Source organism: Coregonus clupeaformis, chromosome 16 (assembly GCF_020615455.1).
Source record: "Coregonus clupeaformis isolate EN_2021a chromosome 16, ASM2061545v1, whole genome shotgun sequence".
Classification (NCBI taxonomy): domain Eukaryota; kingdom Metazoa; phylum Chordata; class Actinopteri; order Salmoniformes; family Salmonidae; genus Coregonus; species Coregonus clupeaformis.
In genome coordinates, this window is record NC_059207.1 from 41,442,269 (window position 1) to 41,469,106 (window position 26,838).

Genomic DNA, 26,838 nt, shown 5'->3' on the forward strand with positions numbered 1-26,838 from the left:
TGTAACAATGTGCAAATAGTTAAAGTACAAATGCGAAAATAAATAAACATAAATATGGGTTGTATTTACAATGGTGTTTGTTCTTCACTGGTTGCCCTTTTCTTGTGGCAACAGGTCACAAATCTTTCTGCTGTGATGGCACACTGTGGTAGTTCACCCAGTAGATAAGGGAGTTTATCAAAATTGGGTTTGTTTTCGAATTCTTTGTGGATCTGTGTAATCTGAGGGAAATATGTGTCTCTAATATGGTCATACATTTGGCAGGAGGTTAGGAAGTGCAGCTCAGTTTCCACCTCATTTTGTGGGCAGTGTGCACATAGCCTGTCTTCTCTCTCTCTCCTTCTCTCTCTCTCTCTCTCTCTCTCTCAGTCTCTCCCTATCCTCCATGGCATTTGAATGTGTTAAGCCTCTTATGTGTGACTTACTGAGGTAGGTCATTAGCATCGACATTGGGGGTGGGCTGTGGGTCTGTGAGCCTGTGGGGCTGTGGGAGCGTGAACAAGTGGCTGCAGCATTAGCAGGGTGGAGCTCAGGAGGGTGGGGTGAGACCTGACTGGACAGGACAAGGGTGACCGGTAGTGTGAGGTCCCCAGGAGCGGAGGGTACAGGATAGAGTATCATTAGGGTAACAGTAGAGAACGTGGTCCACTGGTTCAGAACTGGACACTTCATAACATGGCTTCCTAGAGAGGACACTGGAGGGAATGAAGGAGGAAAATCCATTGGATGGTAAGGCATGACTAAATAATTCACTAAGAACTAGTTATAGGAGTACACTATACCAAGCAATTAATTAGTGAACTGTATGATTGGCTGTATGTTGTGATGTTGCTCTGTGGGTTCATTTTGTGACATTAAATGGTGGACCATTATTGTGATTGCCTGCAGGGACACATAATTATCATTAATATCTTATACTTGTTAAGCCATATCTAGAGGCTTTGTTTTTTTCCAGTGCACTGTTCCGTTACCTAGCACTGACACATTTTAGTCATTTAGCAGACGCTCTTATCCAGAGCGACTTACAGTTAGTGAGTGCATACATTTGTATTTTTTTCCCCCCATACTGGTCCACCGTGGGAAACGAACCCACAACCCTGGCGTTGCAAACACCATGCTCTACCAACTGAGCTACACGGGACTACACCTTGGTTAACTCGATTTGCCTTCTATTGACAAAATGACTCAATTAGTTAATGTCAGTGTGTTGTCAATTTGAACCTGTGTTTATGCTTGGACGTGCTCTTTGGTCCTCTGTGAAAAGTGCCAGAGGCAGAGGGAGGGGAGGCTAATTTGGGCAGGGGGCGCATTGTTCAACAGCAGAGAAAATAGGACCATCAGTTCCACTCAGATAACCCCTAACCATCATTGAACCTCAAGCCAAGCCGTGACCCCAGGGCTTGAACTATGTGGTCATGTGACCAGGCAGTAAAGTGACCAGTGGTGTTGGCTTAGTAGTCTATGCTCAGAGAGAGGACAGGCTGTAGACGGAAGAGGTTGTCGGTCAGAGAGAGAGAGAGACAGAGAGACAGCGAGACAGCGAGACAGAGAGACAGAGAGAGAGAGAAAGACAAGAGTCATGAGGCTCCAATGCCCTGTGGCTTTTCTTTAGCGGAATCTGTGCATGAATGGCGTCCCGGCAAACTGGGAGAAGCATGAAATGGATAAATGGGAAGGTAAGGGAAGATGGGATGGGAGAGTGAAAGGGGTTGGGTCTATTGCCTTTATAGCCCATACTTTAAGCAACCTTACATCTGCATGTATAAATGAGAGAACAGACTAGCATTTAGTTGAAGGGCTAATCAATGGTTTTGTCAAATAATTTTCTTAGTTTCGTATGTTCTTCTTGGGAAAGAAAGTTACAAACCCATTATGTAATGATATTGTGACCAGTTTGTCACTTTTGTTGAAGCTATACTTTCCAAGATATACATGTATGTGATAAAATAATCGACTTGCTAGTTATAGGGGATTGTGTGCTTATATTTGTTATTGCAAATATGTTTGTGTATTTTGTTGAATAATCAATTCATTTTCATTAATTAGTGAATACATATTTGAGTACTGTTCACATCTTTTCAGCGTATTTCGACATATTTCAATATGTGTGTTAATTTGAGTGTAGTAGAGTGTGAATTTTTATGTATAGTTGAATGCTGTTGTGTAATGCTGAGTGGGGTTACATATGTATTGATCTGTGGTCTGGGTCTGTGGCCCATCTGGAAAAGGTTTTGTCTCCAGTCAGCATTGTTTATCTGATAGAGGAGAGGTTAGGATTACTCCACTGGGCAGTGTTAACCCCCTGGGTTAGTCAAGCTTTGACTACCTTTCCAAACCTAACACAGTTTCATTTGATTTCACCTCATTTTAATTCATACCAGAGTATGTACCGTATCAGAGTATGTACTCCTTTCAATTAATATTTGAGATTATATGTGCCATGCAAGTGTCTTCAGTGTTTCATTTTGATACAAATCCCTTTAGATTTTTTTGAAATGTAAGTTAATGGTGAAGGAAATTGTAGTTGTTCATTTACAGACCCAAACCAATCCATTCAGTCAGTCCTACTAACTATCATGTCCTTGGACTTTGTAGATTACTCAGACCTTTGCAATGTTCTCAGTCAATGGGATAGTCACATTTCTCTTTCCCAGGTGAGTTACAAATCAATGTAGTGTTTTGGGACACAGTGGGGAGTTTTTTTTGCTATGGTATGTTTTTTCAATGTGAATTCAGTTGTTCTTCATTCAATGGCAAAAGCCTCCATACACTGATTGTGGTCCGCTATTAGTTTCCTTTGAAACCCCAAACCTCTTGATTAATGAGTAGTATACAGATGTGGGATCTTAATTCGACCTATATTGTCACAGCAAAATAATGCAGCAACAGGATTTGAATGTTTAGTACATAATGTTGCATTATTGGTGATTAGGCTATTAGCTGGCCAAAAGTAGGCTGCATTAAAAGTGCAATACTGTTAATATAACCATGTGTTAGTGTGGGTTTTCATTGAATTTATGTAAAACACGAAGCTCATCTGCATTTCCTGTGGTGTAGGACAATTCTCAGCAACAAAAGAGTGATTAAGATACTACACCTGTATGACTCATCACTCAGTGCTACCATGGTTTCCACCAGGCAGTGTTCTATCTAGCCTTTTGAGGGCCCTAAGCGGGCAATATTTTTTAGTGGCATCCCTCTTGACGACGGATAGAAAAATGTACATTTGTAAGTTTACATATTTTGCCATGGGTGTAGAGAATATTTGGCAGTATTAATGCAAGTTTTTTGCAGTTATACAGATTTTGCCATGGGGCGGAGAGAAAATTTAAAATGTTATAACACATTTCATGCAATTCTACCTATTTTGCCAAGGGGTGGCGATAATGTTTTGGCAGTTTTAAAGCTGCTAATTTCCTGCAATTCTACACATGACTTATACCATGTTAATGATATCTGAGTGAGAGTGACTAACAGAATCATTGGAGGTCAGGGCCCCTGGGCACGTGCCCGGTCAGTATTCGTCCATGATTACTACAATTTTAGATAACTGGCTAGACTAACTTACCAATCAAAAAATTGTTAGCTGACATGGCTAATTGAGTGACTGTCAGTGACTGACAAAACAAGAGAAAAACTGCTGATGCACAAACACATTTCGAACTTGCACCTTTTATGTTCTACTATTCTAACTCTCAACAGTAAGTTGAGACCCCGACTGAGTTACATTTTTTATTTGGTTTTTATGTTTGGTTGGGGGCCACCTAGCGGATGGGGGCCCTAAGCGACCGTTTATATTGCTTATGCCTGGAGCCGGCCCTGCTATCTAGAGACACAGTGTTGAATGGACAACCAGATCAAGAGCTCTTTGCTGAGCACTATTTGTTTGATAATGGTTATCTTAGCATGTGATAGTCATTGTGATCGTTTGTCTAGTGGTTTAACCATAACATAACATAGCCATCAGCAAGCGCCACCTGAGTTGTTCCGTTTACGAATTCTCTGGGAACATTTCTTGTGTTGTCTTTTAAGGGAAGGGAGGGGTTACTGTATCCACTCCCTTTCCGCATGCTAATCCTATCCTGTCAGCTCTGGAAGTTGTGTTTCTTCTCCAGCTGAAGGAGGGTTAAATCCACTCAGTCTTTCATCATGTAAAGGAGCCCGCTGATGCCTCTCTCTGTCTCTCAACACACCACGTCACTCCTGCCATGGCTCATCCAAGCAGGAAGTCCCTTTTCTTACAAATTCTGAGTGGGGGGAGTGTGTGTGCCTATGTGTGTGCCTGTGGATGCAGGGGTAGTGGGATAGAGGCTGTGTGTGTGAAGATCAATAACAGTGGGGGAGGTCAGGAACTGTGGCTTCTGTAATGCAGGCTAAATATAGCCAACGCCTGGCCTTCTAGGGCCTTTTCCCTCATTTCATTTAAACCTTTATGTGAGTTCTGATCCAGCCAAACCAAACCATCAAGTCCACCATATCTCATACCTTTGTCTCCAAGGGGAGTGTTATTTCAACTGCCAGTACCCACCCCCCGATGCATACATACTTTAAATCTAACACACACAAAACACCATCTGATACCCCCTATGAAAAAAGGACCTGGTTTGACCGGATCACTTTATTGATTGTTCTTAATCCCACTCTGATGAATCATTTGTTCCTATGCATAGTATGGATATTCTTTTTGTTAGATCAAGTCTATTTAGATAGTCAAGCCCCCCCACACACACATAGAAATAATAGCAAGTGCTTGATTGCATTATAGTTTGTATTTCCTGACACAGTAAGGGAAATTGGGTGGGAGTTAGCCTGTTAACTTGCTGAGCCTGTTAGCCTTCTGAGCCTGTTAGCCTGCTAGCCTGCTGAGCCTGTTAGCCTGCTGAGCCTGTTAGCCTGTTAGCCTGCTGAGCCTGTTAGCCTGCTGAGGCTGTTAGCCTGCTGAGGCTGTTAGCCTGCTGAGCCTGTTAGCCTGCTGAGCCTGTTAGCCTCTGGGAAGCCCCCAGCAATACCTAGAAGTGCTGGGGAAAACAGGCTTTTATTAAAGAGTGGTTTATATGACCCAGTGTTACAAGCGCCTGTGTTGTTAAATACCACCATTTGGTTCATATCAGGTTGTGCTGACTGTTTAGGCTCCACATTAACAAGCACAATATCAAACTGCTGCACTGGACTTCAGCCAGCATGCTCATGTTTGACAACAAAGCAATGATATTTAAAAATGCAAAATGTCCTACGTTTGCTTTTATTGAAAACTATAGCAATTATATAATCGCTCAGACATAATGTGCCCCAGTCTGTGAAGAGAATCAATTAGATTTGTGTCACTGGTTATGTTAAATTTTGAAATTAGATGAGTGGCTTTTTCTTGGTGGTTTTTTAGGGAAGGATTTGTAACTGTAGCAACTTCTGAGAACCCAAGGAGCTATACAGAGAAATAACCAAACACGTCAATGAATATTGGTGAAAAAATCTGTCAGACACTTAACCCTAATTTGCTCAAAGGGTGCTGTACGACTATGGCTGACCCTGTAAAACCATATATTTCACTGCACCTATCTGGTGTATGTGATAATAAAACATGTTATTTATTTTATTATTAAATGTACCTTTAGATGTATTCATCAAGGAACTCAATGGAATGTGTTTGTGTTACGGCCGTATGTCTAAGTTGCCAGGAGAAAACATAGAAATAAGAACAGCAGAGCTCAGTATCTGCTGTCTCAAGACTTGTTGCTGTTTAGGACAAAAGAGAATGCAAGACAACATTACCCTTTATGCTGTTACAGAAACTCTAAACATTTGGCTCATTTGTGTACTTAATCCATATTTTAGGAATGAGCTGGATTCACTTTAATAATGTTGAATGTTATCTCTGAAATATCTAACAAACTACTGACTAATATAGTATTAATTAGCATAGAATTAACATGGTATCTGGCTAGAGCTCCCGAGTGGCGCAGTGGTCTAAGGCACTGCATCTCAATGCTTGAGGCGTCACTACAGACCCCCTGGTTTGATTCCAGGCTGTATCACAACTGGCCGTGATTGGGAGTCCCATAGGGTGGCGCACAATTGACCCAGTGTTGTCCAGGTTTGGCCGGTGTAGGCCGTCATTGTAAATAAACATTTGTTCTTAACTGACTTGCCTAGTTAAATAAAGGTAAAATAAATAAAAAGAGTGTAATTACCCAATGCTAATGACCCAGGCTGTAATCCCTGGTAAGATCTCAGCCTGCTTCCCTGAGACAGTACTGTGTGAGGGGGGTTAAATGTTATCCAGTATAGTATGCGATGTCAACAGGCCACCATTGTCATGACTATGAGCCAAATCTGCAACTGCATAAATTAACATAACACTATGGAGACAGGAGAGACCAAACAGCATGGTGGCTGACTGTTGGAAATGTGCATATTTGTTACATCTTCTTACTGTCTCATAGAGATAGAGAGAAAGAGTTGGAGAGAGAAAGAGTCGTTGTGTACTGTACTTAGTTAGGAGAAAGTATGCACCCTTTGCTCACATAAAGGAGTGAGTATGGTAGAGAGAGATGTAAAGAGGGAGGGAGGGAGGGAACAGTGGAAAAGTACAGGAGATCCATTCAACCCCCGCTCCCTTTCAGCTGGGCATGATTGTGATGGAAACACAAGACAAAACTGCTGAGTGAAATACCCTTCAGCAGGCCTTGTCCCACTGTCACCCACTCAAAGGCTTCTCCATCGACCTTTGTCTGACTGGGAATCTGACAAAAGGAAGATGTTGCCACTATGTCTCTTTTCTCAGTATGGCACTGATAATAGGACATGGGGAGAGAAACCATGGAGCTAAATCAAAAGAGAGGCTCAGTTCATTAACAAATTGACCAAATGGTGGTGGTTCCATTTTTTGAATTTCAATTTTATTCCAGCAGGATGAACAAACCTGTTGATAAGGAGTATTGTTTTAATTGCTGAAATAAGATTACTGAAAGGGTTAACGCCAAACATTATATTGTGCATCTAGTTCACTAATATAGTTGTAAGTAGGCCAATACCATTATTGGATCAGTGTGAAACAGGAGTGGTGTTTGGGAATGTCTCTTGTCCATTGACTCTGGTTTAAAATGCTTGAGTTGCATTTCCTGGTTTGCGTTAAAGTTTGAAAGGAAACCCAGCCTGACCCCTGGGAAACAATGCAGGCTTTAATGGGCCCAGCGGGAGGACTGGGTGAGGGAGGGGAGGTAGGGGTCCCAGGACACAGGCTGCAGAGAGAGAGGGTGGAGTTCAAGATGAAGCAAAGGCCTGACTTTACAACTCTTCGACTTGTCCCGTCACTGTGGATTTATCAACCCGGTCACATGATCCAGGAGGAGCCAGGGGAGGGTGACCAGAACCAGGACGGAACCAGTCTGACAGACTGGAGCACTTGCTACCATACAGGGGTGTGTTTTTTCAACAACAACAAATATTTAACCTTTATTTAACTAGGCAAGTCAGTTAAGAACAAATTCTTAATTACAATGACGGCCTACACCGGCCAAACCCGGACGACGCTGGGCCAATTGTGCGCTGCCCTATGGGACTCCCAATCACGGCCGGTTGTGATACAGCCTGGAATCGAACCAGGGGGTCTGTAGTGACGCCTGAAGCACTGAGATGCAGTGCCTTAGGCCAATTGTGCGCTTCCCTATGGGACTTCCAATCACGGCCGGTTGTGATACAGCCTGGAATCAAACCAGGGGCTCTGTAGTGACGCCTCAAGCACTGAGATGCAGTGCCTTAGACCGCTGCGCCACTCGGGTGTAAGGCGGAGCCAGAGTTTGACGTGACACATTGAGATCAAGTGTGTGAAGGTGTGAAGCAGGCTGTTTATATGGTGGCCATGCACTTGAAAGAGAGGGTGACATATCTGGCAAATAAGCCTCTGCTGGCGTGAATTAAGGAAACTAACGGTCATTGTGTTTTTTCTCATTGAAGGAAGTCAGGCATTTCACATGGGATGCTCAATGAAATATATGGTTTTGATGCATTCATGTGCTAAAGTAAGACAGACAAATGGCTTATTGAGGAGGAGAGGATCCATAGTGTAAACCTATGTGATCTTAGACATGCTTTAAGGCAATTAAATATTTCACATGCTCTCACAGCTTGTGTTGAAGTAAAATAGCAAAACAGAACATGGTGTTGGCAATCTATAACTTATAAGCAAGACAATGGAGAGGAAGATCCTTATACAGTAAAAAGAGCACCTTTTGGTGGCGGCCAATTTGAGAAAGAGAATAAAGAGAGCTCTCTCAGTTGAAACAAAGGGGGAAAGTATGTGGGTCCTGTCCTCTTTTCTGACAGGCTTAGTGGAAGTTTTGTTCTATTTAGCACACAGCACAGGGGCTTAATGACTGAACGGCTCTTGATTTAGACCTCAAGCTGAACCTTCACTGATACCTCCACCCTTCCTTCAGCCACAGGCTTCTGTCCTCATTGTGCTCCAAGAGCCCATTTTAATCAGGCTAAAGTCACTTCATATGGAATCATTATATAGGACATCAACATTTTCTGGACATAAAGCGCTTACATGCTGCAATATGTAGTAGTGTGTGAAAGCATTTTGATGATCCTCATAAATGTATGCAGGTAGCCTAGTGGTTAAGAGAGTTGGGCCAGTAACCGAATGGTCACTGGTTCGAATCCCCAAGCTGACTATGTTGCTGGAGTTACTTCTGACAGGACTTGTTTTTTTCTCCAACTGAGTCTCTCTGTACTACATTGTTATCTGTATGACAGTGTGAAAGACAGTCATTACATGAGAGTTCCATGTAGAAGACCTAAAATAGGAGTGGTGTCACAGAAAAATAAATTGCACACTTCAACAACGCTTGTGTTGAGTAAGAGCTCCTCACTGTTCTCAGGGTGGTGGTGTTCACGTTATTAACTAATTATTAAATTATAATCTGCTGGCGGGACCCGAGTGACCCTATTGTGTGTGTGTGTGTGTGTACAGTATGACAACCTCAGAAGAGCTTCCTGAGGAGAGAGAATTTAAACCTCATACTATGTAAATGGTAATCCCACTGGGTTTTAGAGGTCTTCAATTCACCATTCAGTAGATCTGGGAGAGGATTTATCCTCCTTTACATTCCTCCTGCTCTGGCTAATTAGCTCTAGTACATAAACCTTACTCTGGGCTCTGAAAGCCCACTCTACTTCTTATAGTAGGCTTAGAGCAAAGCTGGACAGATAGCACCTCTTACACATACAGTGGGGGAAAAAAGTATTTAGTCAGCCACCAATTGTGCAAGTTCTCCCACTTAAAAAGACGAGAGAGGCCTGTAATTTTCATCATAGGTACACGTCAACTATGACAGACAAATTGAGAAAAAAAATCCAGAAAATCACATTGTAGGATTTTTAATGAATTTATTTGCAAATTATGGTGGAAAATACGTATTTGGTCACCTACAAACAAGAAGATTTCTGGCTCTCACAGACCTGTAACTTCTTCTTTAAGAGGCTCCTCTGTCCTCCACTCGTTACCTGTATTAATGGCACCTGTTTGAACTTGTTATCAGTATAAAAGACACCTGTCCACAACCTCAAACAGTCACACTCCAAACTCCACTATGGCCAAGAGAGCTGTCAAAGGACACCAGAAACAAAATTGTAGACCTGCACCAGGCTGGGAAGACTGAATCTGCAATAGGTAAGCAGCTTGGTTTGAAGAAATCAACTGTGGGAGCAATTATTAGGAAATGGAAGACATACAAAACCACTGATAATCTCCCTCGATCTGGGGCTCCACGCAAGATCTCATCACGTGGGGTCAAAATGATCACAAGAACGGTGAGCAAAAATCCCAGAACCACACGGGGGGACCTAGTGAATGACCTGCAGAGAGCTGGGACCAAAGTAACAAAGCCTACCATCAGTAACACACTACGCCGCCAAGGACTCAAACCCTGCAGTGCAAGACGTGTCCCCCTGCTTAAGCCAGTACATGTCCAGGCCCGTCTGAAGTTTGCTAGAGTGCATTTGGATGATCCAGAAGAGGATTGGGAGAATGTCATATGGTCAGATGAAACCAAAATATAACATTTTGGTAAAAACTCAACTCGTCGTGTTTGGAGGACAAAGAATGCTGAGTTGCATCCAAAGAACACCATACCTACTGTGAAGCATGGGGGTGGAAACATCATGCTTTGGGGCTGTTTTTCTGCAAAGGGACCAGGACGACTGATCCGTGTAAAGGAAAGAATGAATGGGGCCATGTATCGTGAGATTTTGAGTGAAAACCTCCTTCCATCAGCAAGGGCATTGAAGATGAAACGTGGCTGGGTCTTTCAGCATGACAATGATCCCAAACACACCGCCCGGGCAACGAAGGAGTGGCTTCGTAAGAAGCATTTCAAGGTCCTGGAGTGGCCTAGCCAGTCTCCAGATCTCAACCCCATAGAAAATCTTTGGAGGGAGTTGAAAGTCCGTGTTGCCCAGCAACAGCCCCAAAACATCACTGCTCTAGAGGAGATCTGCATGGAGGAATGGGCCAAAATACCAGCAACAGTGTGTGAACACCTTGTGAAGACTTACAGAAAACGTTTGACCTGTGTCATTGCCAACAAAGGGTATATAACAAAGTATTGAGAAACTTTTGTTATTGACCAAATACTTATTTTCCACCATAATTTGCAAATAAATTCATTAAAAATCCTACAATGTGATTTTCTGGAGAAAAAAAATCTCATTTTGTCTGTCATAGTTGACGTGTACATATGATGAAAATTACATGCCTCTCTCATCTTTTTAAGTGGGAGAACTTGCACAATTGGTGGCTGACTAAATACTTTTTTCCCCCACTGTATGTAGGATCTTAATTTGATGCAATGCAGGACATTTAAAACTTGTGGTGTATTTGAGGTTTAAAAAGGCATCTGAAATTTGTAATTTCCACTTTGACATTTCAGACTTGATTTACCCTTTCAAAAAATGTATCAACCCCTACAAAAATGCCAATTAATTATTATAATAATTCACATTTCCTGTTGCTGCAGAATTATTTTCCTGCTGTAGCAAACTGGCTCAAATTAAGATCCTACATCTGTATAGCTGGATTCTGATTACGTTGCAGTCAGTGTTGTAGTCTGGTCTCGAGACAACATATTGAGTGTCTCGGTCTTGTGTCGGATACATTTCTACTCGGTCTTGACTCGGTCTTAGACAGTGAGGACTTAATAATTATCAGCTTCCATTCAGTCAGCGCATAAAACCGCTTCGCCAGGCCAAACATATACACTCCTTTCTTGAAACATTATCTTAACAGCCTTTATATCTATTATAGACATGTTTGCGCAGTGGTGAACCTATAGGCCTTCAGTGTGTGACAGGTTTGTGATTCTGAAAGGACAGCAACCGTAACACCAGCGCACTCATGTAGGAGAGAGCACTTTTTGTAAAACACAAAGGGCCAGTGGTGTAGTGGAGGCTATACGCAGGTACAGTGCATTCGGAAAGTATTCAGACCCCTTTCCTTTTTCCACATTTTTCCTTATTCTTAAATGGATTAAATAATTTTGTCATCAATCTACACACAATACCCCATAATGACAAAGCGAAAACAGGTTTTTAGAAATCTTTGCAAATGTATTAAAAATAAAAAACAGAAATACCTTATTTACATAAGTATTCAGACCCTTTGCTATGAGACTCGAAATTGAGCTCAGGTGCATCCTGTTTCCATTGACCATCCTTGAGATGTTTCTACAACTTGATTGGAGTCCACCTATGGTAAATTCAATTGATTGGACATTATTTGAAAAGGCACACACCTGTCTATATAAGGTCCCACAGTTGACAGTGCATGTCAGAAAGGAAATTGTAGACCAGTTAGCCAAAAAAGCTTTGAAACAAGATATAATTGATATTAATGTTCCACTGGGTAGAGGTGAGGCCAAATGTAAGATCAGAGCCATTTTGATAGATGTGTTGCAGAAGAGATGGGACTCTGAGTCCAAGGGCCGGCATTTATATGCCCTCCAAAGAAAGGTTGGTGGACCAAGATTCAAAGGTCAGATTAGGAAGGAAGAGGTGGTGGTTGCTTGATTGCGCTTAGAACATTGTACATTGAACTCGTCATTACATCTGGTTGGCAAGCATGGGAATGGTTTGTGTCTGGAGTGTATGGTCGATGAAACGGTGGAGCTTGTGTTGTTATATTGTTGTAAGTATGTTGAAGAGAGGGAAAGATTGAAGTGTAGGGTCATTGAGGTTGGACGGGGTTGGGGGGGTTTGGAAGGGATTTTGGGAATGGGGGAGGGTCTATTAGAAGTTAGTAGGGCTCTTTTTTTTCAGTAGTACTGAGTTATGTAGAAGGATTTAGAAATGTTGTAAACACACTCCAGCACAGTAGGTGGCAACATGCACCTTTAACGTTGGTTTGGGGACCACCATTATGTCATAGAAGAAGAAGAAGAAGAAGAAGAAGAAGAAGAAGTAGTGTAGTAGTAGTAGCAGTAGTAGTAGTAGTAGTGCATGTCAGAGCAAAAACCAAGCCATGAGGTCGAAGGAATTGTCCGTAGAGCTCTGAGACAGGATTGTGTTGAGGCACAGATCTGGGGAATGGTGCCAAAAAATTTCTGCAGCATTGAAGGTCCCCAAGAACACAGTGGCCTCCATCATTCTTAAATGGAAGACGTTTGGAACCACCAAGACTCTTCCTAGAGCTGGCCGCCCGGCCAAACTGCGCAATCGGGGGAGAAGGCCCTTAGTCAGGGAGGTGACCAAGAACTCGTTGGTCACTCTGGCAGAGCTCCAGAGTTCCTCTGTGGAGATGGGAGAACCTTCCAGAAGGACAACCATCTCTGCAGCTCTCCACCAATCAGGCCTTTATGGTAGAGTGGCCAGACGGAAGCCACTCCTCAGTAAAAGGCACATGACAGCCCGCTTGGAGTTTGCCAAAAGGCACTTCAATGACTGTCAGACCATGAGAAACAAGATTCTCTGGTCTGATGAAACCAAGATTGAACTCTTTGGCCTGAATGCCAAGTGTCACGTCTGGAGGAAACCTGGCACCATCCCTACGGTGAAGCATGGTGGTGGCAGCATCATGCTGTGGGGATGTTTTTCAGCAGCAGGGACTGGGAGACTAGTCAGGATAGAGGGAAAGATTAACGGAGCAAAGTACAGAGAGATCCTTGATGAAAACCTGCTCCAGAGCACTCAGGACCTCAGACTGGGGCGAAGGTTCACCTTCCAACAGGACAACGACCCTAAGCACACAGCCAAGACAACGCAGGAGAGGCTTCGGGACAAGTCTCTGAATGTCCTTGAGTGGCCCAGCCAAAGCCCGGACTTGAACCCGATCGAACATCTCTGGAGAGACCTGAAAATAGCTGTGCAGCGACGCTCCACATCCAACCTGACAGAGCTTGAGAGGATCTGCAGAGAAGAATGGGAGAAACTCCACAAATACAGGTGTTTGTAGCATCATACCCAAGAAGACTCAAGGCTGTAATCACTGCCAAAGGTGCTTCAACAAAGTACTGAATAAAGGGTCTGAATACTTATGTAAATGTGATATTTCATTATTTTATTTTTTAAATCAATTATGTAGTAAAATAGAGAAATAATTTACAAAGTAGCCTACACAATCGCAAAGCACGTGAAATATATTCACATGCGCGCCGCACACATAGCCTAGTTTCAGCGGAATCCTAGGAAAACATGATTTTTGACACAGGGTGCCTTTTCTTTGCTGGGCGGGCTGTTTGGGAACTTTTTGGCAAAATTAGAGTATACCCACTTCTCCAGGCACCACTACACCACTGCATAGGGCCGATGGAAAGACAGCAGTTACACACAGCATGATGTTAAAGGATAAACAGTCCATAAACTCAGACACAATAAGCAAGTAGGTCCCAATCATAAGAATACAAAAACACAACCATTAAGCATTTCCCAATCTAAATGTACAACTATTACTTCCCATTGCAAAAAGCTTTTCACTTTAGCACACAAAGTTTGACCTAAAGTTTAAAGTGGGAATGACAGCGTTTTAACTACTTTGCAGATATGAAACAAACAGACAATCATAATATCAGTCAAAAATACCAAATTCCCAGTTTATGCTACAAAACCAACTTAATAAGATATTTTAAAAATAGGTTCTATTTGACTCAACATTCCATAACTTACACTAAGGTATTGTAGGCAGAATAGATGGATGCAGTTCAATGCATGATTAATATAATTCACCAATACATTTCTTGGTAGTCCAAAAAATATTGCTATCAGGTTGTAAATCACAGCTGGTCTGGTACATTGTTGCTGCCTCCATTCGGGATGCACGGTTTTAGTTTCGATGACTCAATATTCTGGACAAGAACGGACGAATGTAACTAACACTGGGAATGTCAATACAATGAAACTAGCAAGGGCAATGACCACAAATCAGTCATAATGTGGCTAATAGGCTAGCGTATCTATTTATGTAGCAAGCTAGCTAGCTAGCTGCTAGGAGGATGTCATGTCATGCCATTGGAGGAGTGGGTGAGTGACTTACTTTTCCCCCTCATATCGTTTTTCGATGCAGGTGTCATTTGGTTAGCTAGCAAGAACTTCAACGACTGTTATCCAGTTAGCATATCTCTTGCGTTCGCAAATTCACTCTGGCTATCCGATTTCAGAGCACTCTCGTTTGAGTGTGCCAGAGCACAGAACCACTGATTAATTTCCGAACGTGCAACACCCGCTGAATATGACCGGTGTCAGTAAACATAGGCAAAAAAAAGTTATAGTTAGTCAAGAACGCTCTAGATAACATGTAAACAACCTAACCAACTCTGGTCAGAGTGAGGTGTTCTCTCATTTATGTGTGGAAGTAGCTAGCTAGCAAGCTAGCCAACCTTAGCCAGTTAGCTTGGATGCTTGGTTGGGACAAGCATGCATTGGCAGGCAAGCCGCAGAAGGACGAGGACACTACAATTCCCCATCGTTTATCAGTGCAATTTTGATGGCCATCTAGCTGAAAAAGTTTGAGAGGGTTTATTTAATGTTCCTTCATTCGATTTTAGCTAATCTTGCTCTGGCTAGCATTAGTTGTCCCACCCATTAAGCCAAAATGTGACTGGTTGATTCCACTGTCACTCCAAAATTTTACCCTAATACAGTTGAATGGCAGATGCCTTTATCTAGCTTCTGATGGCCTAGCCAATTGCTGACATAGCTAGCTAGATTTATCTTCCCAGAGACCAGCAAATAATCTTTTTTTCGCTTCAGTGTTAACCCTTTCCTTTCCAACAAAACTGAAGAGATTGAATCAGAACATAATTGAAAATAATAATATAATTATAATTATTATAATATTATTAGAATCATTATTTTATAAATCTTTAGCCCTTCTCTGAAGGTGTAGAAGGCCCATTGATCCCCACTGTGTTTGGGTTAGTAATAATTTGGTTCTATTTTCCCTCAGCATGCATTTCTTTACTATTCTGTAAGTCTAAATAATCCATATGTTGTTCTGAAATATGCTAACAGAAATACTGGACATTTTGAATTCTTATTATGGTGGTGATTTGACAAAATTACAATCATGGTCTTGAATTAGACTTTTCTGGTCTCGGTCTTGACTCATCTCTGACCCCTTGTCCCGGTCTCGGTCTTGACTCGGACTAGATTTGCTCCGGTCTTGGTCTTGAATCGATAATGCTTTAGGTGGTCTCGAACACATCCCTGGTTGCAGTGCTGTAATGTGACATAGGAGATGAGGTGAATCCTTTTCAAATGAAGGTGTCAGAACTCATTAGTCAGTTTAAAGTTTAATCATTGGGTGTGCCCTTTTAGACAGAACAGGTTTTGCTTTATACTATAAATGGCTAACATATACTATCTGCATTTTATTAGCTTTTGGCCAATGTCATACCTTCATGATAAAAACATGTGTAAGGCAAAGGAAGCCATTGCACTGTATGGGTTGGCATGGATTTGATGACCTTGTTGCTTTAATATAATCCAGATCACTGCACCCATTTTCCCTCTTATATATGATGAGTTAGTCCAGGGACAGGGTCTTGACCACGTTTCACAAAGGTTTCCCATAACTGGACGAGGCTGTATGAGGGCAAAGTTCACGGCTATGTGATGTGCAGGTTGACCAAAGGCCGTCAGTAAGAGACTTAGCTCAGGTTCAGGAGGAGGTAGCATTAACCAGGCCCACTATAGCTGAGGTCTCACCAGGCTCCTTCAGGACTGGGTTATGGGACCAACAACCAACCACCCAGCACTCAGTACAGTGTTGGTAGATACCAGTGAAAGCATTAGAGAGTCTTCTCTCAGTACTGTATGCTCACTGACTATGGACTCTGTGCTAGTCATGGTGTAATAGTTGAGAATGGCGCTGAAGACCAGAGTTGTGGTTGTTTCTCTCTATATCCTTACAAAATGTCACAATGCAGTCTCCCACGTTGATCTGTAAACATTCACATTAATAGGTTGACTATTCATATTTTTTCCAGTAGTGGTCATCTGTTTTTCAGGATGGAACCAGTTCATGTTACTTTATTTTGGGAATTCTGTTTGAAACAAACCCCCATGTGATTGATAATTGACCAACAGAAATTGGGATTGGCTGTCTTGTTAACTGATATCATAATTAGGAAGCTAAGCCAGTGAGGGTGGGGTTGTTGTGTGTTATCTCGTGGGCTCAGCCAGGCATGCTACAGATCAGCACATTGACACATTCCAACTGGAGGCAGCCTTTGCTTCGCTGGGCTATTCACTGTAACCATGGCATCAACCCATCTGTTCAGAGCTTTTATGAGGGGGGATGGTGCGGGGGTTGAGGGGTGTGTTGTGTGTTGGTGGACGGGTGTAGGTGGATAGGGTAGCGCTAACCCATTCATAGACGTTAACTACCTTTAGCGCCTATCGACGATAGTATCTTCTGGCTGGGGGAGTTTTGTTAACAGCCCCAACGCTTGCTCTAAACGTTAACACGCGTCGCTTGTGGTGCGGTTTTGGAAACATAAGGAATGTATCTTTCATATCAGTGAGAAATAATTTTCTAAAAACAAAAGGTTAAATTACTACACACCTTTATAGGGTTAGGGTTCCCACTCAGCCATATTTCCATGTTACAGTACTTGTTTATGGAAAAACAGAGTTAACTACCTGTGCTAATTAGCTATCTGTGTCTCCGAACACCTGTGTATAAACGGAAACTGTGGATAGATGGCAGCATTCGCGCAAAACTGAAAGCATTTAACCATGGCAAGGTGACTGGGAATATGGCAGAATACAAACAGTGTAGCTACTCACTCCGCAAGGCAATTAAACTGGCAAAACATCAGTATAGAGACAAAGTGGAGACACAATTCAACGGCTCAGACACGAGACGTATGTGGCAGGGTCTACAGACAATCACAGACTACAAAAATAAAAACATCCATGTTGCCGACACCGACGTCTCGCTTCCAGACAAGTTAAACACCTTTTTCGCCCGCTTTGAGGATAACACAGTGCCACCGACAAGGCCCACTACCAAGGACTGTGGCCTCTCCTTCTCCATGGCTGACGTGAGTAAGACATTGAAGCATGTCAACCCCCTCAAGGCTGCCGGCCCAGACGGCATCCCTAGCCGTGTCCTCAGACCATGCGCAGACCAGCTGGCTGGTGTGTTTACGGACATATTCAATCTCTCCCTTTCCCAGTCTGCTGTTCCCACATGCTTCACGTTGGCCACCATTGTTCCTGTACCCAAGAAAGCAAAGGTAACTGAACTAAATGACTATCGCCCCGTAGCACTCACCTCTGTCATGAAGTGCTTTAAGAGACTAGTCAATGATCATATCACCTCTACCTTACCTGCCACCCTAGACCCACTTCAATTTGCTTACCGCCCCAATAGATCCACAGACGATGCAATCGCCATCACACTGCACTCTGCCCTATCCCATCTGGACAAGAGGAATACCTATGTAAGAATGCTGTTCATTGACTATAGCTCAGCATTCAACACCATAGTACCCTCCAAGCTCATCATTAAGCTCGATGCCCTGGGTCTGAACCCCGCCCTGTGCAACTGGGTCCTGGACTTCCTGATGGGCCGCCCCCAGGTGGTGAAGGTCGGAAACAACATCTCCACTTCGCTGATCCTCAACAATGGGGCCCCACAAGGGGCAACAATGGGGCCCCCTCCTGTACTCCCTGTTCACCCATGAATGCGTGGCCACGCACGCCTCCAACAATCATCAAGTTTGCAGACGACACAACAGTAGTAGGTTTGATTACTAACAATGACGAGACCACCTACAGGGAGCAGATGAGGGCTCTGGGAGTGTGGTGCCAGGAAAATAACCTCTCACTCAATGTCAACAAAACAAAGGAGATGATCGTGGACTTCAGGAAACAGCAGAGGATGCACCCCCCTATCCACATCGACGGGAACGCAGTGGAGAAGGTGGAAAGCTTCAAGTTCCTTGGCGTACACATCACTGAAAAACTGAAATGGTCCACCCACGCAGACAGTGTGGTGAAGAAGGCGCAACAGAGCCTCTTCAACCTCAGGAGGCTGAAGAAATTTGGCTTGGCACCTAAAACCCTCACAAACTTTTACAGATGCACAATTGAGAGCATCCTGTCGGGCTGTATCTCCGCCTTGTACGGCAACTGCACAGCCCGCAACCGCAGGGCTCGCCAGAGGATGGTGCGGTCTGCCAAACGCATTACTGGGGGCAAACTACCCGCCCTCCAAGACACTTACAGCACCCAATGTCACAGGAACGCCAAACAGATCATCAAGGACATCAACCACCCGAGCCACTGCCTGTTCACCCCGCTATCATCCAGAAGGCGAGGTCAGTACAGGTGCATCAAAGCTAGGACCGAGAGAATGAAAAACAGCTTCTATCTCAAGGCCATCAGACTGTTAAATAGCCATCACTAGCACATTAGAGGCTGCTGCTGCCTATTAAAATCACTGGCCACTTTAAGAAATGGAACACTAGTCACTTTAATAATGTTTACATATCTTGCACTACTCATCTCATATGTATATACTGTATTATATTCTATAATATTCTACTGTATCTTAGTCCATGCCACTCTGTCATTGCTTGTCCATATATTTATATATTCTTAAATTCCATTCCTTACTAGATTTGTGTGTATTGGGTATATGTTGTGAAATTGTTAGATATTACTTGTTAGATATTACTGCACTGTCGGAGCTAGAAGCACAAGCATTTCGCTACACCCGCAATAACATCTGCTAAACACGTGTATGTGACAAATACAATTTGATTTGATTTGATTTGGAAGACTGACACCACAAACGTGTTGTCACTGAAAAATACTGTCGGCTGCAGTGTACAGTAAGTGTATATTTTGCATTTGTGAAATTATTTTGATGTAATATGAAAGTAGTGGTTTTATTTTTCTAGAACCCTACCGCATCTAAGAATCGATTGACGTTTAGATGGAGTATTTGGTTGTTTTGGCATCCAGAGCCAATTGGCCTCTAAACAGAACGTGTAAGGTCCTTGGACAATAAGGAGTAACATTAGGCTCCTTTAGTCCATTATTGGGCTAGGGTAGCACTAACAATGTGGACAGCAGAGAGTAGGGAATTTAGGTTAATTTATTCTCTGCCAGCATAGTGAGTTTCATCATCTAGCCTAGAGGTAGATGAGGATTTTGCCAGTTAATATTTTAAACAGCTTTTTTGGTGTCCTCAAAGTGTGCTGGTCTGCAGATTGTGCAGTTTCTATGATGATTAGCAAAGTAACTAAGAATGTCAGGAGTTCCCAGAGGATTGTAAGTCTTACATTTAAAGCTAGAATCCTTAGTTGCTACATCAATTTTTGGACAGGTATTGGTGGATAGGGTAGCACAAATTAATAATATATACCCATTGATTCTTGAATAATTTAATTTCTAAATGCCTCATGAGCTTAGTTCAACTGTCATTCCCCATCAGAACCCAAAACATAAGATGAAAACAACGTAGATGTAATCAAACACTGCATATAACCTCAAAACATGGTTAAAACTATAATTTGTATATAATCTCTATAATTCTTTGGAATTTTGATATCATCAGCTCTGTCTATGAATTTGAGAGTGGTTACATTTCTCCAGCCCCATCCCTTAGCTTTTTCGCGAAACAGGAGCGGGGACGCCTCTGTTTTGGTAAAAAGCTGAGGGATGGGCCTGGGGAAATGGAACTACTAAAATTCATAGACAGAGCTATGGATGCAAGGACTGACCATACATGATATCAAAATTATAGTTTTAACCATGTTTTGAGGCTATACAGTGTTTGTTTACATTTACATTGTTTACAAACATTGGAGTAAAACAAGCTAATATTATGGGTTCTGATAGGGTACGACAGTTGAACTAAGCTCATGAGGCATTTATAAGTTATATTATTCAAGAATCAATGGGTATATATCATTAATTTATAGGTCAAAAATAGATGTAGCAACTAAGGATTCTAGCTTTAAGTATACCTCTCTACGATCCAAACTCCAACACACACACCCACTGGAACATATGCACACACAGACACATGCAAGCAAGAATGCATGCATGTATGCACATACACACACCTATTGTCATTATATAGAGATGAATGTGAAGCCAAAAGCTATTTAGCATCAGTGGTATTGGTATTTGGGGCTAAGGGCTACTATAGTAAGATACACTATATATAAAAAAGTATGTGGACACACCTTCAAATGAGTGGATTCGGCTATTTCAGCCACACCCGTTGCTGACAGGTGTATAAAATTGAGCACGCAGCCATGCAATCTCCAAAGACAAACACTGGCAGTAGAATGGCCTTACTGAAGAGCTCAGTGACTTTCAACGTGGCACCATCATAGGATGCCACCTTTCCAACAAGTCAGTTCGTCAAATTTCTGCCCTGCTAGAGCTGCCCCGGTCAACTGTAAGTGCTGTTATAGCCGCGAAGTGGTAGGCCACACAAGGGACCGCCGAATGCTGAAGCGCGTAGTGTGTAAAAATCACCTTTCCTCGGTTGCAACACTCACTACCGAGTTCCAAACTGCGTCTGGAAGCATTGTCAGCACAATAACTGTTCGTCGGGAGCTTCATGAAATGGGTTCCCATGGCCGAGCAGCCGCACACAAGCCTAAGATCACCATGCGCAATGCCAAGTGTCGGCTGGAGTGGTGTAAAGCTCGCTGCCGTTGGACTCTGGAGCAGTGGAAACGTGTTCTCTGGAGTGATTAATCACGCTTCGCCATCTGGCAGTCCTACGGACTAATCTGGGTTTGGTGGATGCCAGGAGAAAGCTACCTGCCCGAATGCATTGTGGCAACTGTAAAGTTTGGTGGAGGAGGAATAATGGTCTGGGGCTGTTGTTCATGGTTCGGGCTAGGTCCCTTAGTTCCAGTGAAGGGAAATCTTAATGCTACAGCACACAATGACATTCTAGACGATTCTGTGCTTCCAACTTTTTGGCAACAGTTTGGCGAAGGCCCTTTCCTGTTTTAGCATGACAATGCCTCTGTGCACAAAGCGAGGTCAATACAGAAATGGTTTGTCAAGATCGGTGTGGAAGAACTTGACTGGCCTGCACAGAGCCCTGACCACAACCCCATCGAACACCTTTGGGATGAATTGGAACGCCGACTGTGAGCCAGGCCTAATAGTCCAACATCAGTGCCCGACCTCACTAATGCTCTTGTGGCTGAATGGAAGCAAGTCCCCGCAGCAATGTTCCAACATCAAGTGGAAAGCCTTCCCAGAAGAGTGGAGGCTGTTATAGCAGCAAAGGGGACCAACTCCATATTAGTGCCCATGATTTTGGAATGAAATGTTTGACGAGCAGGTGTCCACATACTTTTTGTTCATGTAGTGTAGGTGTATTGTCTTTATTCTGTTTTCACATCTGGGTCTCTCATGGCCACCACATGTTGTTAAGTTGCTGGCTAACGTTAAACTCAGAGCACTGTGTAATTTAACCTACTATTTTTGAATGTGCTTCATTTGGGACATCCTGTTCCACTACTTCCTTGATGGCAGCCTCTCCCTCTAACCTCTACCCAAGCCCCCAAATATCCTCCAACATGTGTTCCAAATTACTGCCCTCACTTGGCCCTGTCTTTACAACATTTCCCATTTTGAAACACTCAGCAAAAAAGCTGCTCCATTTACCCTTTGAGGAAACAAGTTCAAGTCTGAAATGTGAAGGCTCTGTTAATGGTCTGCACTGTGTTTGTCTTCTAAAGAATGCCGTCACTGTGTCCATCTGAGGGAAAGGAGAGCCTGTAAAGTAGTCACCAGGCAGACCAGCTTGTGTCACTTTAGCCTGGTCCTTTCTCTTCTCAGACAAACTAAATAAAACATTCACGATGTCTGCACTCTCTGTGCCCATTCTTCCTCACATTCAGCTGGTTACACACTGGTTGGCTACCCTAAGTTACAGTATGATGGTTAGAGCTATATGACACATCTGAACATGCTTTGTGAGGACATTTTACATTTACATTTTAGTCATTTAGCAGACACTCTTATCCAGAGCGACTTAGTTATTAGTGCATTCGTCTTAAGATAGCAAGAGGCCACAACCACATATCACAGTCGTAGGAAGTACATTCTTCCTCAATAAAGAAGTTATCGACAAATGGTGAGGGGTGAGGATTTATAGCAATGCTTTTCTTTTCAGATCTGAGCACAATGTTGATCGTACTGCATTTTCTCCTTAGAAATTGCTCTTTATTTAGACTAAATTGTCATTGATGTTCTTGAATGTGATGATGTGTGGATATGATACACTATATGTACAGTCGTGGTCAAGAGTTTTGAGAATGACAGAAGTATTGGTCTTCATAAAGTTTGCTGCTTCAGTGTTTTTAGATATTTTTGTCAGATGTTACTATGGTATACTGAAGTATAATTACAAGCATTCCATAAGTGTCAAAGGCTTTTATTGACAATTACATTAAGTTTATGCAAAGAGTCAATATTTGCAGTGTTGACCCTTCTTTTTCAAGACCTCTGCAATCCGCCCTGGCATGCTGTCAATTAACTTCTGGGCCACATCCTGACTGATGGCAGCCCATTCTTGCATAATCAATGCTTGGAGTTTGTCAGAATTTGTGGGTTTTTGTTTGTCCACCCGCCTCTTGAGGATTGACCACAAGTTCTCAATGGGATTAAGGTCTGAGGAGTCCTGGCCATGGAACCAAAATGTCGATGTTTTGTTCCCCGAGCCACTTAGTTATCACTTTTGCCTCATGGCAAGGTGCTCCAACATGCTGGAAAAGGCATTGTTCGTCACTAAACTGTTCTTGGATGGTTGGGAGAGGTTGCTCTCGGAGGATGTGTTGGTACCATTCTTTATTCATGGCTGTGTTCTTAGGCAACATTGTGAGTTAGCCCACTCCCTTGGCTGAGAAGCAACCCCACACATGAATGGTCTCAGGATGCTTTACTGTTGGCATGACACAGGACTGATGGTAGCGCTCACCTTGTCTTCTCCGGACAAGCTTTTTTCCAGATGCCCCAAACAATCGGAAAGGGGATTCATCAGAGAAAATGACTTTAACCCAGTCCTCAGCAGTCCAATCCCTGTACCTTTTGCAGAATATCAGTCTGTCCCTGATGTTTTTCCTGGAGAGAAGTGGCTTCCTCGCTGCCCTTCTTGACACCAGGCCATCTCCAAAAGTATTCGCCTCACTGTGCGTGCAGATGCACTCACACCTGCCTGCTGCCATTCCTGAGCAAGCTCTGCACTGGTGGTGCCCCGATCCCGCAGCTGAATCAACTTTAGGAGATGGTCCTGGCGCTTGCTGGACTTTCTTTGGCGCCCTGAAGCCTTCTTCACAACAATTGAACCTCTCTCCTTGAAGTTCTTGATGATCCGATAAATGGTTGATTTAGTTGCAATCTTACTAGCAGCAATATCCTTGCCTGTGAAGCACTTTTTGTGCAAAGCAATGATGATGGCACGTGTTTCCTTGCAGGTAACCATGGTTAACAGAGGAAGAACAATGATTTCAAGCACCACCCTCCTTTTAAAGCTTCCAGTCTGTTATTCTAACTCAATCAGCATGACAGAGTGATCTCCAGCCTTGTCCTCGTCAACACTCTTACCTGTGTTAACGAGAGAATCACTGACATGATGACAGCTGGTCCTTTTGTGGCAGGGCTGAAATGCAGATTAGATTTGATGGGGCGGCAGGTAGCTTAGTGGTTAAGAGCGTTGTGCCAGTAACCGAAAGGTCGCTGGTTCTAATCCCCGAGCCAACTAGGTGAAAAATCTGTCGATGTGCCCTTGAGCAAGGCACTTAACCCTAATTGCTCCTGTAAATCGCTCTGGATAAGAGCGTCTGCTAAATGACGTAAATGTAAATAATGGTCTGGAGCTGTTTTTCATGATTCGGGCTAGGCTCCCTTAGTTCCAGTGAAGGGAAAGCTTAACGCTACAGCATACAATTACATTCTAGACAATTCTGTGCTTCCAAATTTGTGGCAACAGTTTGGGAAAGGCCCTTTCCTGTTTCAGCATGACAATGCCCCCATGCACAAAGCGAGGTCCATACAGAAATGGTTTGTCGAGGTCGGTGTGGAAGAACTTGACTGGCCTGCACAGAGCCCTGACCTCAACCCCATCGAACACGTTTGGGATGAATTGGAACGCCGACTGCGAGCCAGGCCTAATCGCCCAACATCAGTGCCCGACTTTGCTAATGCTCTTGTGGCTGAATGAAAGCAAGTCCCCGCAGCAATGTTCCAACATCAAGTGGACAGTCTTCCCAGAAGAGTGGAGGCTGTTATAGCAGCAAAGGGGGGACCAATTCATGTAGTGTATGTGGCAGATATCTGTTCTGTCTTCTGCTCTAACCAGTCATTCTGTCTCTTTTGTTAGATGATGCAGCTGACCCGCGTGTTTGCCTTATCTGTGGAGACCGTGCCACAGGCCTGCACTATGGCATCATCTCCTGCGAGGGCTGCAAGGGCTTCTTCAAGCGCAGCATCTGCAACAAGCGCGTGTACCGCTGCAGCCGGGACAAGAACTGCGAAATGTCGCGCAAGCAACGCAACCGCTGCCAATACTGCCGTCTGCTCAAGTGTCTACAGATGGGAATGAACCGCAAAGGTAAGGGGAGACCAAAGAGGCAGAGTGACAAGCAGATGAGAGCCACACATGCAGAGTCCTAGATTGTTCTAGAACCACAGATTACATTATAAGAGCTCCAACAGCTGTCAGCGCTCAATTAGCTCTGTAGGTATGTAGCTAGTGCCCTCTGCTGCATTGACTGTGTAAGTGAACGTTCTAATTTCATTGTACTATTTCCTGATTTTCTCCTGTGGCACAATCAGAGCAGCCACCACCAGGGAGAGCCATAGTACCGACGTTGCTATCGCAACCCCCAAGGAATTGGACTTTGCGTTTTGAAACCCAAACATACTATTTTAATTGTACTTTGTGTTGTGTATGCCCTGCACCTCTTCCCCATATATTTTGTTGGGGTGCTTATGGCTGTTCTTTGTGTTTTCCAGCAATCAGGGAAGATGGGATGCCAGGAGGGAGAAACAAAAGCATTGGGCCTGTCCAGGTAAATAGTCACTGCGCACTCAACTACAGCTAACTATCAGTTTCCAACAGTGCCTTTGAGATTTCAGAATTTGAATCCGTTCCTTTTCAATTGAATTTGCTTAGAACCCATTGTTGACAGTGATTTTATGCTCATATTCACATATAATTTCATTAGCTGGCTTTGAACAAGGTAATTGGGCAAATCAGCATCCCTTATTGCTTGCAGCACCAGTCATTATTTACAATGTTCCATCTATGCTATTAACATTAGATGGAGAATTAGCCATGCTTTTCAATAGTAATTTTGGCATAGCCAAGATAGAGTAATTGCCTTTAAGACTAAATTATATTGTTTTGAAATGCATGCATGTAAAGTAGTGAGTGTGTGAAAGAATGCGTGTTGGTGTGGGTTGATTGTCAAATCTCATATCAGGGAAAATGCCTTGAAGGAGATATGAAGGAGAGGAGCGGGGTGGCGAAAGAGAATACTACTTTTCAATTCACATTTCATCCTTACCTTACCTTTCGTTGTGGCTGGCAACGCGACATTCTTGTTCCACAGCTCAAATTCACCTCAAATGTCACAGTAGCCACTAGCCAGTAAGCACAAACTATTTAACAATGACAGAAACTTTTCTTCTAAAACATGTTACACTATTGAATAATGCAACCAAACCATATTACACTCTTGAATAAGGCAACAATGTGCAGACAATGAAAGGGTTTATCTTCTTGTCGGTAGGCTAATCTAAATACATTTTAGCTTCAAGACAAAAGCACAGAGTTGGTATAACAGCATGTCTTCATCAAGTCACGTTAGCCTATTAGAAATGAACGATTAACCCTCTCATATGGATATAAAAGTACAGTAGGCCTACCTTACAACATTACAACAAACCAGGTTTAATTTTTATCCTGTTTTTATAGCCTAAGCTATGCATTTATAGCCTAAAATAGGCCCATTTATTTGTGTTCTGAGAAAATGTGAATGTGATCAAATTTGGTTTATATTCAAACTTCGGGTGGCTAGGCTACCTACCTTTTTAATCCACATTTATTGACTGGAATTAATCAATCACCACAATAGTGATGACATACTGTATGGGTACCTTTTTAATACGCTACAACTAGGGTCCGGAGTTGGTTAGGTTAGCCTACTACCAGATCAGGAAAAACTCTGGGCCCCAGGAAAACAAATGTTACAAATGAAAAAACATATCCTATTTGGATGATCTACATTTTACATGTTTTTGGTGGTGGGGATAGGCTTCCATAGTTTTACGTGGCTCAGTGAAGCCGGAACC

The 26,838-nt window shown here is 43.0% G+C and overlaps 1 protein-coding gene across 2 annotated transcripts in view; it reads left to right on the forward strand.

Moving 5' to 3' along the window:
• Positions 1 to 536: 536 nt before the first annotated feature.
• The window catches only part of LOC121584707 (nuclear receptor subfamily 6 group A member 1-A-like), a 34,125-nt gene continuing 7,823 nt past the window's right edge, over positions 537 to 26,838 (forward strand). The window contains exons 1-3 of one of the 2 annotated variants that reach the window (XM_041900760.2): positions 537 to 729; positions 24,863 to 25,093; positions 25,498 to 25,553. In XM_041900760.2, the coding sequence (XP_041756694.1) occupies positions 705 to 729; positions 24,863 to 25,093; positions 25,498 to 25,553 (312 nt within the window). In that variant the 5' untranslated portion in view covers positions 537 to 704. Of the gene's footprint in view, positions 730 to 1,511; positions 1,677 to 24,862; positions 25,094 to 25,497; positions 25,554 to 26,838 lie in introns of those variants that run through there. The other variant, XM_041900759.2, reaches the window with a different exon arrangement.